Genomic DNA, 13055 nt, shown 5'->3' on the forward strand with positions numbered 1-13055 from the left:
CTACATTTTTTATTGGATCTCAGAAAGATCTCTATTTTCTAGGTTGAGAGAGATAGAAGAGAGGTTACATGGGTTAAAGGCATCCACCATATCAAAACCACCTGTCTTAAAATTTAAGGTATGTATGTTTGAGAGGTTTTTACTCCATGTTCTACTTGCTGTACAAATCCACCTGCAATGAGTCATTGCTTCCTTTTTTCTTTCCCATGTCCCTAAGACAAAATGTTGATAGAATAATTGGAATGTGTTGGATGAAGTGTGTATACATGTGTGTAAACATGTTCTTCTACTCATCTATTGCTACTATTTATTGTAATTATGTGTTTGTAATAAGCTTAGAGCAACCTGGGCTAATGGAAGGTGTCCCTTCCCATGGCAGGGGTTGGAACTAGATGGTCTTTAAGGTCCCTTCCAACCCAATTCTCTTATATATGTTTGTATTTAATTATAGGTGAACATGTATCTAAATACATGTAGTTTATTAACCTTTATGTATATTATTACACACACACGACTCTGGGAAGGTGAAAGCCATTTGGCAAATGACATCAATCACATATCTTAAACAATTTCTTTTCTACTTCACTGACTAATCCATTCTCCTTGGGGACGACTTCTAACATGTCACATCTCTGAGCAAATCTGATTGAATTTCCTCCAGCTGTGGATTTTCCTTCCAAATTGTTCCAGCCTGACAGTTAGCACACTTCTAGTCTCATGAAGCAGATTGCTTGCTAATCAGCTGTACAAATTGCTAGAACTCCTTATCATTGGGGAAAGGCATTTTCCAGCTTTTTGGTGGGATGTGCAACACTTTGTAGTTGCTTGACTCAACCCTGAAATATTAAACCATAGAAATGTGACTTGATATATGAGGATTAAGTGGATTATTGTGTCTTAACTTGCCATTTTTCTTTCCTTCTGAGCTCAGAAGGACTCCTAGAAGCCAAGGTCAATCTTGAGCCATAAAAAAGAGGAAACGAACCATAATTCACTTTGTCACAGCCTTCTTCTTGTCATCCCTGCTTGAAAGCATATCTGAGGCTATTATCTCTGCCATCAAGGAAGCTCGAGTCAGGCTGATACTCCTTCAGCTCTGAGAAAGATTATTCTTCACTCAGTTGTGTTTAAAGTTGTGTTACGCTTTTTAGAGGGAGTGGAAGGAAAGAAAGGCGGAAGAAAACAAGACTTTAACTGAATAGATTAGATAATCTTCAGGTAGTTTTCCCATTGCAGTACATCCTTTTTCTTGCCCTTACTGGCAGGAAGATGTTTTATTTCTGTGAAGATTCAAACTAGTGCCTCCCATGGCTTGAGGCAGAGCTCCTGACAGAGAGACACTTTCCATGAACATGATGGCAAGGGAGGATTCCAGCTGGATGGCTGAAATCCAGCAGCTCATCATCAAGCCAATCCAGCTTCCCCAGGGTAGCTGACTTGTTGAAGAAGCACTAAGTGCTTTGTAGGTACCAACCATCTGCCCCTTGGCTCTTCATGGCAGACCAGAGCATTAGTTTGATCAGGAGTTGCTATTCCCCACAAACATGCTTGATCCACGAATTCCTTTGGTCTGTGTGATGCAGGAGACTCTGGTCCTTGGTCACTGATCTCTTCAGGCTGTGTCACACAGCAGAACAGGCATGTAGAGCTGTGATGGGAAAGGCTGGATGCTGTCCATGTGTTGCTTCTTTTATGGACTGAAACAAATTAAGCTTCCCAGGGTGAGACAGCGTCACTGGTCCTATGTGAAGGAGAGGTTAAGCTTATTTGATGTTGAGCAAGCACAAAGGTTGTTTTTGGCAAGGCAAGTGCAAGAACACATACAACAACTTACTGTGTAATCTAATATTAGAGGAAATTACCTGTGTAATCAACTGACTCTTTGGGGAGGAAAAAAAACCCACAAAACATGAAGATATGGAGTGTCTTGTACTCTAAGACTGTACTGGACAAGCCACCAGAATGGGAACTTGAGGATGAACTATCTTTGTCTCTCTTCTTCTGCTTCACCTCAGATGCATAGTTGAATAAACTGCTAAATCAGTAGGAGCTGTGTGGGTTAAAAGCAAAGCTGACACCCCATTATAAAGGTAAAACTTAGGAACACAGCCTAAGGAATTGGAATTAAAGGCTACAGGGGCTGAAGAACATGGAAACATGGGAAATGGTGTGATACCAACCCCTGTGTGTATGAAACTAACAGTGTTGTAAGGTGATTTTCAGTCACAGTAGGGTGCGGAGGGTAGTATGTACCTCAGTTTCTTCCTAGTACTGAGATGGAAATTCATTTAAATCTGGCCTTGCAATGTGCTGCCCCAAATCGTTTCAGGATTCCTTAGCACTTCTCATTCACCCAAGGTTACAGAAACTCTGCTGGAAGAAGCTCCAGCTTGTACTTCTTGTTCCTTTGTCCCCCCACACGTACCAGTGCACACAAGAGCTTCGCTGCCTCACTTCTGTTGACTCATTCAACTTTTCTCTTATTTAATTCTGGAAATACTGCAGTCTGAAGTTGAACAGATTATTACTTGGCTCAGCTTCTGCTGAAAATTACAAATAAATTCATTAAGTCTTCTGTTTATGAATCATAGCCAGGAGGAAAGGGCTGCACTGAAAGGTCATGTTCGTAAACATGTCTCCTGATGTTGAACATTTACAGGAATAGATGGGACCTGCCCCACTCCTGCTTCTAGGACGAACACAGAGATGAATAAATGTTTTCTGGAAAGATTTTAGTCCTTTCTCTAAGGATTTTAGTCCTCTATTCCAGTAGGTTTCATCTCACAGCAATCTGATCTTCAGCCACTTTCCCACAGCACTGAGAGTCTAATGGCTGCAATTTAAAGGACTTCGTTTTTAGAATCATAGAATTATTAGGCTTAGAAAAGATCTATTCACCTATAACCATGTCCCTATCTACACAGCTTTTAAAACCCTCCAGAGATGGTGACTCCACCACAGCCCTGGGCAGCTGTGCCAATGCTGGACAACCCTTGCCATGAAGGGGAAGATTTTTAGCATTCACTGCGTTGGTATTGTTCTGGTGCCACCCAGTAAGCTTGGTACTTTTGACTTTGTAAGCTGGAAGACCATGTTGAAAGGCTTTTGAGTGCAAGAAAACAGATAGCTAAGAGCAGTGCCCTCCAAGAAAGCCTCTGCCTGTGGACACTGAATCTTGTGTTTATCAATAGAAACACTGGAACAAAAGTGGAAAAAAAGCCTCACACTGTGTAACCACTGAAACCAGTTACCTTTTGAGGTTTTTCCCAGCCTCTACTTGCTTAAGACGAATTCATGAAAGCATCTTTTGAGCACCTGCTCAGTGTGTGCTGGCAGGCACTGTCTGATTTCTTCCTAGGGCAGAAAACCCATCCCTGTGAACTTCAGATGCTCCACACAGGACTATCAGATGGACAGGGTTAAAGGTTACTTATTCAATTTCAAGGATTGTATTGTCCACATCTGTGTCCATTGTATTTAAGGACGAGAAATTATTTTTTAATTTTTTTTTTTCAAACTGCCAAAATGTAAGGTCTGTGCAAAGCTTGGTTGTAAGAAAAACTGAAAACTCCCCATAAGGTGCAGTGTGAGCTCACAGCCCAGAAACAGTGTCCTGGGCTGCATCCAGAGGAGTGTGGGCAACAGGTAAAGGGAGGGGATTCTCCTCTGCACTGCTCTTCTGAGCACCTGGAGTTAGAGATACTGTCGTACCTACAGTACAGTTCTGGCATCCTTCACATCAGAAGGACATGGAACTGGTGGAGCAAGGCCAGAGGAGGCCACAAAGCTGATCAGAGCACTGGAGCACCTTCCCTACAAGGACAGGCTGAGAGAGTTGTGGCTGTTCAGCCTGGAGAAGAGAAGGTTGTGTGGAGACCTCAGAGCAACCTGCCAGGAGCTGAAGGGGCTCCAGGGAAGCTGCAGAGGGACTCTTGGGTAGGAGCTGCACTGACAGGACAAGGAGTAATGGGGAGAAATTCAAAAAGAGTAAATTTAGATTAGACATTAGGCAGAAGTTTTCCCTGTGAGGGTGATGACACACTGGCACAGGTTGCCCAGGGAGGCTGTGGCTGCCCCAACACTGGCAGTGTTCAAGACCAGGTTGGATGAGCCTTGAGCAACCAGGTCTAGTGAGGATGTGTCCCTGCCCAGGGCAGGCAGGGTGGGACTAGATGATCTGTAAAGTCCATTCCAACCCCTTAACAAACTATGATACTATGAAAAGCAAGCAGCTTTGCACTCAAGTGACAGTATAGACACAGCAGTGCTTTGCTGCATGTGACATTGCACAGCCATGCTGAAGACCTAGATTTTCCTTTTTCCATTGTATGAGGACATTGTTTTGGAAGGAAAGGTGGAGTACCATTGCCAAGTCAGAGGAGGAGGAGGAGTGTTTTGTGCAGTGCTGGAATCTGAGAGATGAAACAGAGCATTATTCCTACACTCCCACTCCATGTGCTGGCACGTAGGGAAGGCACATGAGATTCCAAGCATCCTTCATGTGCATCTAGTAAGAATTCGGCGATTTCTCTAGCTGAATTCTTGGTTCTCTTGGTTACAAGTAGTCTTGGTTGAGTAGCAGCACACTAGGAGTTGCCCAGTTGTAGTGCCCTGCACACTGGATGCTACTAGGGAACGTTGCCTTGAAGTTCTGATAATGGTAACCCTAATTTTTCATATAAGAAAACAAAGGATAAGATGTAATTTTGACTTAAGGAAACATTTTACCTCTGCATTTTATATTTGATGTTTTTAGGAGGTGATGTCTGAGGCTTCAGAATGGGATACAAAGCCATTCACCTCTAGGTCACTGTTCAATGCCAACCTCAGGTTGGTGATAATGACCCCAAAAGTTGTTACCACTGATGTACATTCAGTGATCTGGGTGAGATGTGTCAGCAGCTGCAGCTCAGGTTTGTGTGGTTGCCTCTCAGTGTTGGAGGCAGGACTAGAGCAAGGTCATAGTGGCTTTGGGTGGCATAAGAGTCACTCAGTGTGCTCTACCTGTTCCTAATGTAGGACATGGTGGCACTTGTGACAAGCACCATTCTGTTCACTTAACAGCAAGTGTTTTTAAGAAGTGTGTGGAGCAAAAGAAGTCATGGAGTACTTGGTTAGGGTAGGTTAGGATTAAGGAGATGTGGGAAGCTTTGGGAAAGTTCATTAGAAATCAGACTCATGTTTCCTTAGTGTCTTCCAAATTCTTCTTGCTCCAGTTTTTCCAGTGGCGGTAGATCTCTTTGAGTTCAAATATCCAACTTGCTTTTTGGTTTTCCAACTATGTAGTATCATAATCACAGAGTCATTAAGGTTGGAGAAGATCTCTGAGGTCATCAAGTCCAACCTATGACCTAACACCACCATGGCAATTAGACCATGGCACTGAGTGCCATGTCCAGACTCTCTTTAAACACCACCAGAGTTGGTGACTCCACTACCTCCCTGGGCAGCACATTCCAGTGTCTAATCACCCTGTCTGGGAAGAAATTCTTCTTGATTTCTGACCTAAACTTCCCTTGGCTCAGTTTAAGAGAGTTACAGGTTATAACTCTCTTCTCACAGCCAAGGGAAATGGGAAATTTAACCTTCATGTTTGGATGTTCTAGTGATTGTCTCCATTTAGACTGACTAATATTATCCAGCTCCCTCACTGAACTTGAGAAATCAGTTGAGAGAGAAAACTCAAATCCAGCCATGTTAGCATTATTTCCATCCTTATTAACATGGGTGAAATCTCTCCTTTAGGTTGAGAATTTCTTCTGTATGGGCTCTCCCCTGGCAGTGTTTCTGGCCCTGCGTGGTATCCGCCCGGGAAGCAGTGGCAGCCAGGACCATATTCTGCCCAGGACGATTTGTAATCGCTTATTAAACATTTTTCATCCCACAGATCCAGTGGTGAGTCTGAATTGCAGTTGTAAGCTGTTATCTTGTGCCTGTTTTTAAGCATCAGCTCTGTGTGAGCTTCAAAATGTGTGTATCGAGTATGTTCCAGCAGGGGACAATTTGTTAATGATTATTGTACAATGGCTTTTTGGAGCTGTAGAATAATACAAACCAGTAATTGCCTTAAATAACATATATTTTGCTTCTCTTTTCATATTCATAAGCATAAGGTTTGAGATTATTCTGATTATTTTTATTGCAAAGAAATAATCCTTTTCAGTTAATGGTTTGGGGTTTAATTTCCTGACTTCATCATCTGTCCAAAGACACTTTTGCTGTTAAAAAAGGCTTCACAAAGAGGTTACAAGATACTGTTGAAAAAAAATACAGTTTTTTTCCCAAATGATCCTGCATAACTTATCGTTAGAGGGTGGATAGTACTTGGGAGAGTATTATTGCTGGAGCTTTGCCCTGTCCTGATACTCTTCCACAGGCAGCCAGTGTTGGTTTATATCAAACCAGGGTGATGAAACTTTGACCTGCATCACCTTAGCAACTTCTTTCATGCAACCTTGATTTGGAATTTCATGTAGAATAGTCACTTGGAGATGCTTTTGTATTTAAAGTGCCTGAATTTAACTTTGTATTCAGAGTTCAGTCATGCTGATTCTGTTCAACTCAAGGTTGTGTTCAGCTCCAGCTGCTCCAAACCCAGAATTTTCCTGGGATGTCTGAGATGATTGGTCAGTCTGTGGTTCCATTCTGCAAGTAGTACCTTCACTTAGTTTTAAGATAAAAAAGTGCTGAATGCTTTTCTACATTAAATAAACAAAGACAACTAAAGAATCTATAGAACATTATGTTTTTAAAAAACACAGTTCAAGGTTGCACAGAAATCACTGAAGAGTCATCAAACAAAATGTTTTCACAGCCAGTTCCTCCTTCTGTTGTGAATCAGCTTGACTGGATATAAAGTATATAAAATACAAATATTAACTGTATATTTAAGTAGATTAACTGCTTATTAAGTGTATATATGCTCTGCCAGGGCATAGTAACAACCATCTGGTAGTAACTTGTGTGTTCATAACAACCTTGTAGGACAAATGTTGCAGAGATATGTGCAAAAGTGAAGGCACAAGCAACTGGGGCAGGGGATAAATCTTCCAGGCTGTGAAAAGGAAATGAATCAGACCGTAACAACACCATTGTGTCACTTTTTAGGCTTTGTTTATTATAGATATTTTGGCTTTGAGGTTGGAGAGGACTCTAAGGGAAGGGAATGTGATTTATTCCATCTTGTAGCTCAGGATGTTGTTTTCTGCATTCCTTTCTCAGGCCTATAGGTTAGAGCCTTTAATTCTGAAACACTACAGCAACATTTCGCCCGTGCAGATCCACTGGTACAACACAGCAAACCCTCTCCCTTATGAGCACATGAAGCCAAGTTTTCTCAACCCAACAAAAGAACCTACCTCAGCTACTGACAGCGAAAGTGCTTCGACAGTTCCGAGCCCTACCACGTCCCCAGTCATGGTCCGACGGCACTATGGGGAGTCCATCACGAACATAGGCAAAGCAAGTATATTAGGTGATTGGCTTTGTGTCCTTGGGTTATGGCTGGGAGGTTCTGGTGGAGCTTCACTGCTCTGTGCTGTTGAGGTACAACCATAAGGAAGGTGCCATGGAGCCAGGCTGGGAGAGCTGGGGGTGTTCAGCCTGGAGAAGGCTCCCAGGTGATCTTAGAGCCCCTTCAAGTGCCTCAAAGGGCTCCAGGAGAGCTGCAGAGGGACACAGGAATGGAGTGCCAGGACAAGGGGGAATGGCCTTAAGCTGAAGGAGGGTAGGTTTGGGATAGATATTGGGAAGAAATTCTTCTCTGTGAGGACAGTGAGGCATTGGCACAGGATGCCCAGAGAAGCTGTGGCTGCTCCATCCCTGGGAGTGGTCCCGGCCAGGTTGGATGGGACTTGGAGCAACCTGGGCTGATGGAAGGTGCCCATGGGGGTAGGGGGTGGAATGAGATGGTCTTTAAAGACCTTAAGGTCCTTCCAACCCAAACCATTCTATGTCCCCAACACAAGAAGGACATGGAACTGTTAGCAAGTCCAGAGGAGGTCACAAAGCTGATCAGAGCACTGGAGCACCTTCCTTACAAAGACATGCTGAGAGGGTTGGGGCTGTTCAGACTGGAGAAGAGTAGGTTGTGTGGAGATCTCAGAGCAACCTGTCAGGAGCTGAAGGGGCTCCAGGAAAGTAGCAGAGGGACTCTTGGTTAGGAGCTGCAGTGACAGGGCAAGAGTAGTGGGGATAAATCAAAAGAGAGGAATTTAGATTAGATCTCAGGAAGAGTTTTTCCCTGTGAGGGTGATGAGACACTGACAGAGGTTGCTCAGGGAGGCTTTGGCTGCCCCAACCCTGGCAGTGTTCACAGCCAGGTTGGCTAAAGCCTTGAGCAACCTGCTCTGGTGGGAGGTGTCCCTGCCCAGGGCAGGAGGTTGGGGCTGGGTGATCTCTTGGGTCCATTCCAACCCCTATGATACTAAGCTGAAATTTTGCCAATAAATGTTCCCTGCAGGAAACTCAAGCTCACAGGATCAAGTTGCTCAGAAGTTATCAGCTTATATTCTGACATATTGAGGTTAAATGTCCTCTGCCCTTCACAAACCAAATTAAAGGCAGGGTTAGGAATGGTCATTCATGGAGTGGCAGAATGATGGTCAAGCAACTTGAGAGGAAGCCAAAACCCAGACTGTCCATGATCCTATTCCTTCACACAGTCAGAGAATTGTTGAGATTAGGAGGGTCTTCTGGAGATCATCTAGTCCAACCCCCAAATTCACTACTAGCAGAGGATGGTTTCAGTGTGTTCTGTGCAGTTGTGTGACTTGCTTTCATCCCAGCTGGCATTTTATTTGAAGAAAAAACAGTTTACATGTGCTGGAGTCAAGGCTTGTGGGGAGATGATGTAGTTTATTCTATCGCTGCCTTATTTTTGTCTGCCTCATTGAAGTAACATTCTGATGATTTAAGAGTTTCCACTGTACTTCATGGGAAAAAAATGAAATTAAAGCTTTTCTTCTGACTACGTTTTCTGTTATTGGCATATAGGGGAAAACTCACACCATGTAAGCCACTACAGTTACATTTAACTTGTGATTTTACAATAGGAAATTCAGGCTGGTTTCATATAAAGCTTGATCCCTTCTGGCTTTCTGAGTCAAAATAAGCCCTGGTTTAAGTGAGCTTAAACTCCTTCACTGGAGCTTATATTTGAGCATGTACTTGCAGTTTTTGTTGACTCAAGGCTTTTCTTTAGCTCTCTGTGTGGGATTTGGACAAGGCCTAGTGCCAGGAATCTTCCCAATCAAAGCAGTAAAGTATCTAAAAGCAGTTTAGTCCTCGAGTCGAAATATGTGGAATTTCAAAGCAAGGGAGGCTTTTGGGGGGGGTTTTCTATAGTAACTTGGATGTCTTGTCCATGAGGTGGCAGCAAAGTCGGGATAAAACGTGATATAACTGCTCTTAACTTTTACATCCCTTTTCCTCAGCAACCAAAACAGACGTTTTAAAGGGTGATAGAACAGCTTTAAATGCCTGTCAAGGTGATGCCAACTTAAGGATCCTTAATAAGAGGAATATCTTAAATATCCTGATGGAATTCGTAAGTGCAGGAGGTGCCAACATTGTTCTAAAGCATTTTAGTCTTGGTTTTTTTGTGAAAGAGGAATTACAACATAGCCATAAAAGCACCACATTTATTGCTGCAGAATTCTTCTCATGTAGTTTTCCCCCTAACTAGCTTCCAAATTATAGCTTTGGGTAGTCTCAGGATAAACAGTACACACTTCACTCACATAAGCTCTTCCTACTCTAGAAGAGCACAAAGTGTTTTCCATCACCTGTCACTCAGCTCTAATTAATGGGTGCAACAGTGACTTTAATTTGCAGCTTGATTTATGCTTCCTGGGTTTTTTTTTTTTCCTCTGTGCTGGATGCAGGAGCTGCAAGTATTGGGAAGGGCCTTGGTGGGATGCTGTTCTCCAGGTTTGGTCGTTCCAGTGCAACCACACCACAGACCCTCGAGACAGGGAAAGACGGCGCCGAAGGGGAGGACAAGAAAGCCACGACTGTGGGGACACCACCTCTGCCACACAGCAGCTCAGGCTTTCTGGAGCCCACAAGTGAGTGGCAAGTCCTTATGGACCTCAGGGAAACAAGAGCGTGGAAACATGTGTGTTGTTGAGGGCTGGAAGTATCATAGCAATATGTGACACTGTTTAATGTTGATGGTTTGCTTTAATATTGAGTATCAAGGCCAGGCTGGATCAGACTTGGAGCAACCTGGGCTAGTGAAAGGTGTCCCTGCCCATGGCAGGGGGTGGAATGGGATGGGCTTTAAGGTCCCTTCCAACCCAAACCATTCTGGGATTCGTTGAGTCTATTCCTGTGTTCAAAGGAGGTTTATCTGTGTATGTGTTCGTACATACATGTACACCATGTCTGTGCCTATGCCTGTATGAGTTTGGGCTAATGAGATCTGTGTATCAGCAATTACTAGTCTTCCAATAGGAAAAGCAATATATATAATTCCTGCAGAGAATCCCACTTGCCATTTATTGTAAAATGGATTTATTTAATCTCATAGAGTGGTTTAGGTTGGAAGGACCTTAAAGCTCATCTCATCCCACCCCCTGCCATGGGCAGGGACACCTTCCACTAGCCCAGGTTGTTCCAAGCCCCATCCAACCTGGCCTGGAACACTTCCAGGGACAGAGCAGCCACAGCTTCTCTGGGCAACCTGTGCCAGTGCCTCACCACCCTCACAGTCAAGAATTTATCCCTAATCTCTAATCTAAACCAGCCTCTGTTGCTTTAAACCCTTTTTTTCCCCCACATATTTCCAATTTCCCCATACATTTCCAATTCTGAAGCAATCTGGATTTAAAGACACATATGACTGGAAACAGAAGCTGCCCTTGTCCTTGTCTGAACCACCCAGAACAGAAAGTGCAGCTGTTTTTTAGGTATATAGGTACTTTCTTTAAGTAAATTCCTACTTGATTTGATTTCTGAGCTCCTCACTGGCACCAGTGGAGCTTCACTGCTCTGTGGTGTTGAGGTACAATCATAAGGAAACTGCTGTGGAGCCAGGCTGGGAGAGCTGGGGATGTTCTGCCTGAAGAAGAGAAGGCTCCAGGGAGACCTTAGAGCCCCTTTCAGTGCCTAAAAAGGCTCCATGAAGGCGCCCAAAAAGGGCTATTGAAGGAGTCACAAGTATGTTGTAGCTTGTGACAGCAATCACATGATGCATTGCTGTCTGCTCATCACTGATTTCAGCAGATAACCTGTCTGAGTCGCTGCTTGGGGACAAGAAACTTAGTTTTAGACTTGAAGGAAACAGAGAGACAGAACTGAATATTGCTGAGCTGCCCATGAGGTCCTTTCAGGGGGGTTTGACTTTCTGCATGGATCCCATATCCCTCTGAGCTGCAAGCCCTTCCCTGCTCCATAGAAGGAGACCGTGGAGCAGAGGCCAGTGAGGCTGCAAGCTGAATGATGCAACCCCAGCCAAAGCCTTTGCTTCTGAGAGTGCAGCCACTGCCTTGTGGTGAGGCCTGGCTGCCACCCAAGCTCCTGTCACAGCCTCTCGGAGGCGGTCGGGACGTCCTTCCTGCACAGCCACTGGCCTGTGGTGCATATATGCTGCTTCTTGGAAATGACTGTGGTTGTGTCCTGGTATTCACAGGCTCTGACTCTCTCTCCCTGCTGCAGAGAGGGTGATGCTCCTAGGAAAAGAGAGCTGTGTCATTCCGTGCTGTGCTGACACTTGTGTGATGTTCCCTTGATATGCTCCTTGAGCCAGGAGTTAAAATTCCTTCAAACTGGCTTTGATAAATGGCTACAGTTTTGATTCCATATGGGGGTTTGGCTGTTGGAGCTGAGCAGGCTTTTATTTCTTTGTCCTTTTTATTCCATTGCTCCTCATAGATGTTTTCTGACCACTAAAGGGCCTTAACAATAGATTAACTATTGGTGCAGTTAAAACGTGGTGGAAATTGCTTTGAATGTGGCATTAATCAAAGCAGCCCTTGAAATAAAAGGGTAACTGCTGAAATATATTTGGAATAATCGGGATATTAAAAGGACTGTAGCTGTGGAGGGATTGACTTTGCAGAAAAGGCTTGTAGCAGTGGGTGTTGTCTCCTTGTAAAGGCACTTAAAGATGTGAGAAATCCATTGATTTCAGGAAGGTCTGAGCATCCACCCTCTGAGAATCAGTGTCCATGCTCTGAAAATCAGTGTCCACCCTCTGACAATCAGAGTTTCCTAGTGAGGCCTCAGCATTTGCTGCATATTTCTCTGTAGTTATCATAACAAATACAAATAAATGTATTTATATAGTTACTGTAAGGAAAACAGCTGCTTAAAACATGCCAGTTTTCCCCAAGCTGTAAAATCACACAGTCATTTAGGCTGGAAAAGACCTCTAAGAGCAGCTTTAGTTTCCTTTTTGGCTTTTTTTCCCTGCACTCAGCACCACTCTGAGGTCAGGTTTGTGCTAAACTCAATGTGCCTTCAAATGAATTTATATATTCATGTTTGATTTAGCTATGAAATGTAAACACAGAGATGTTAAATGTATTGTATATACAACAAGTGGAATCAGAACCCAAAGCTGACAGCAAAACAGGCTGATGTTTTTACAATCCTAACATCATTGTTGTTTCTTGTTCCTTTCACAGTGGAACTGGAGCACAGGATCGACTTTGAGCTCAGGGAAGGTCTCGTGGAGAGCAGATACTGGTCTGCAGTCACCTCACACACTGCGTACTGGTCCTCTCTGGATATTGCTCTTTTCCTCCTAACCTTCATGTACAAACAAGACCAAGAAGAGACTGACAAATCCAATTTAGACACTATTTGAATTTCTGACTCGGGGGGAAAAAGGAATTTTTCAAACCAATGGCACAAACCAGATTTTTTACTGCTGAGCTGCAGTAACCTATGGCATGGAGGTTTCAGGTTTAAGTGCATGTTTGGGGGTTTTTTTCCTATTTCTGAAGAGGACAAATGATTTGTATTTCCAAGCACTTTATAGTTTGAAACCTTTTTGCAGTGCTTAATTAGACCTGAAAGGATTCCAAATTCTTGTGGACTGTATGAAGAGC

General features: G+C 43.6%; 1 protein-coding gene across 1 annotated transcript in view; it reads left to right on the top strand.

The window, feature by feature from the left end:
* The window catches only part of LOC103799330 (phospholipase DDHD1-like), a gene marked incomplete at its 5' end in the record, with an annotated part of 26340 nt that extends 13529 nt beyond the window's left edge, over nt 1-12811 (top strand). The window contains 5 exon segments of the mRNA XM_009071639.1: nt 43-118; nt 5746-5895; nt 7222-7474; nt 9885-10067; nt 12630-12811. Coding sequence (XP_009069887.1) covers nt 43-118; nt 5746-5895; nt 7222-7474; nt 9885-10067; nt 12630-12811 — 844 coding nt within the window.
* Nucleotides 12812-13055: the final 244 nt, after the last annotated feature.

This window comes from Acanthisitta chloris, unplaced genomic scaffold, assembly GCF_000695815.1.
Source record: "Acanthisitta chloris isolate BGI_N310 unplaced genomic scaffold, ASM69581v1 scaffold2683, whole genome shotgun sequence".
NCBI classification, from domain to species: Eukaryota; Metazoa; Chordata; class Aves; order Passeriformes; family Acanthisittidae; genus Acanthisitta; species Acanthisitta chloris.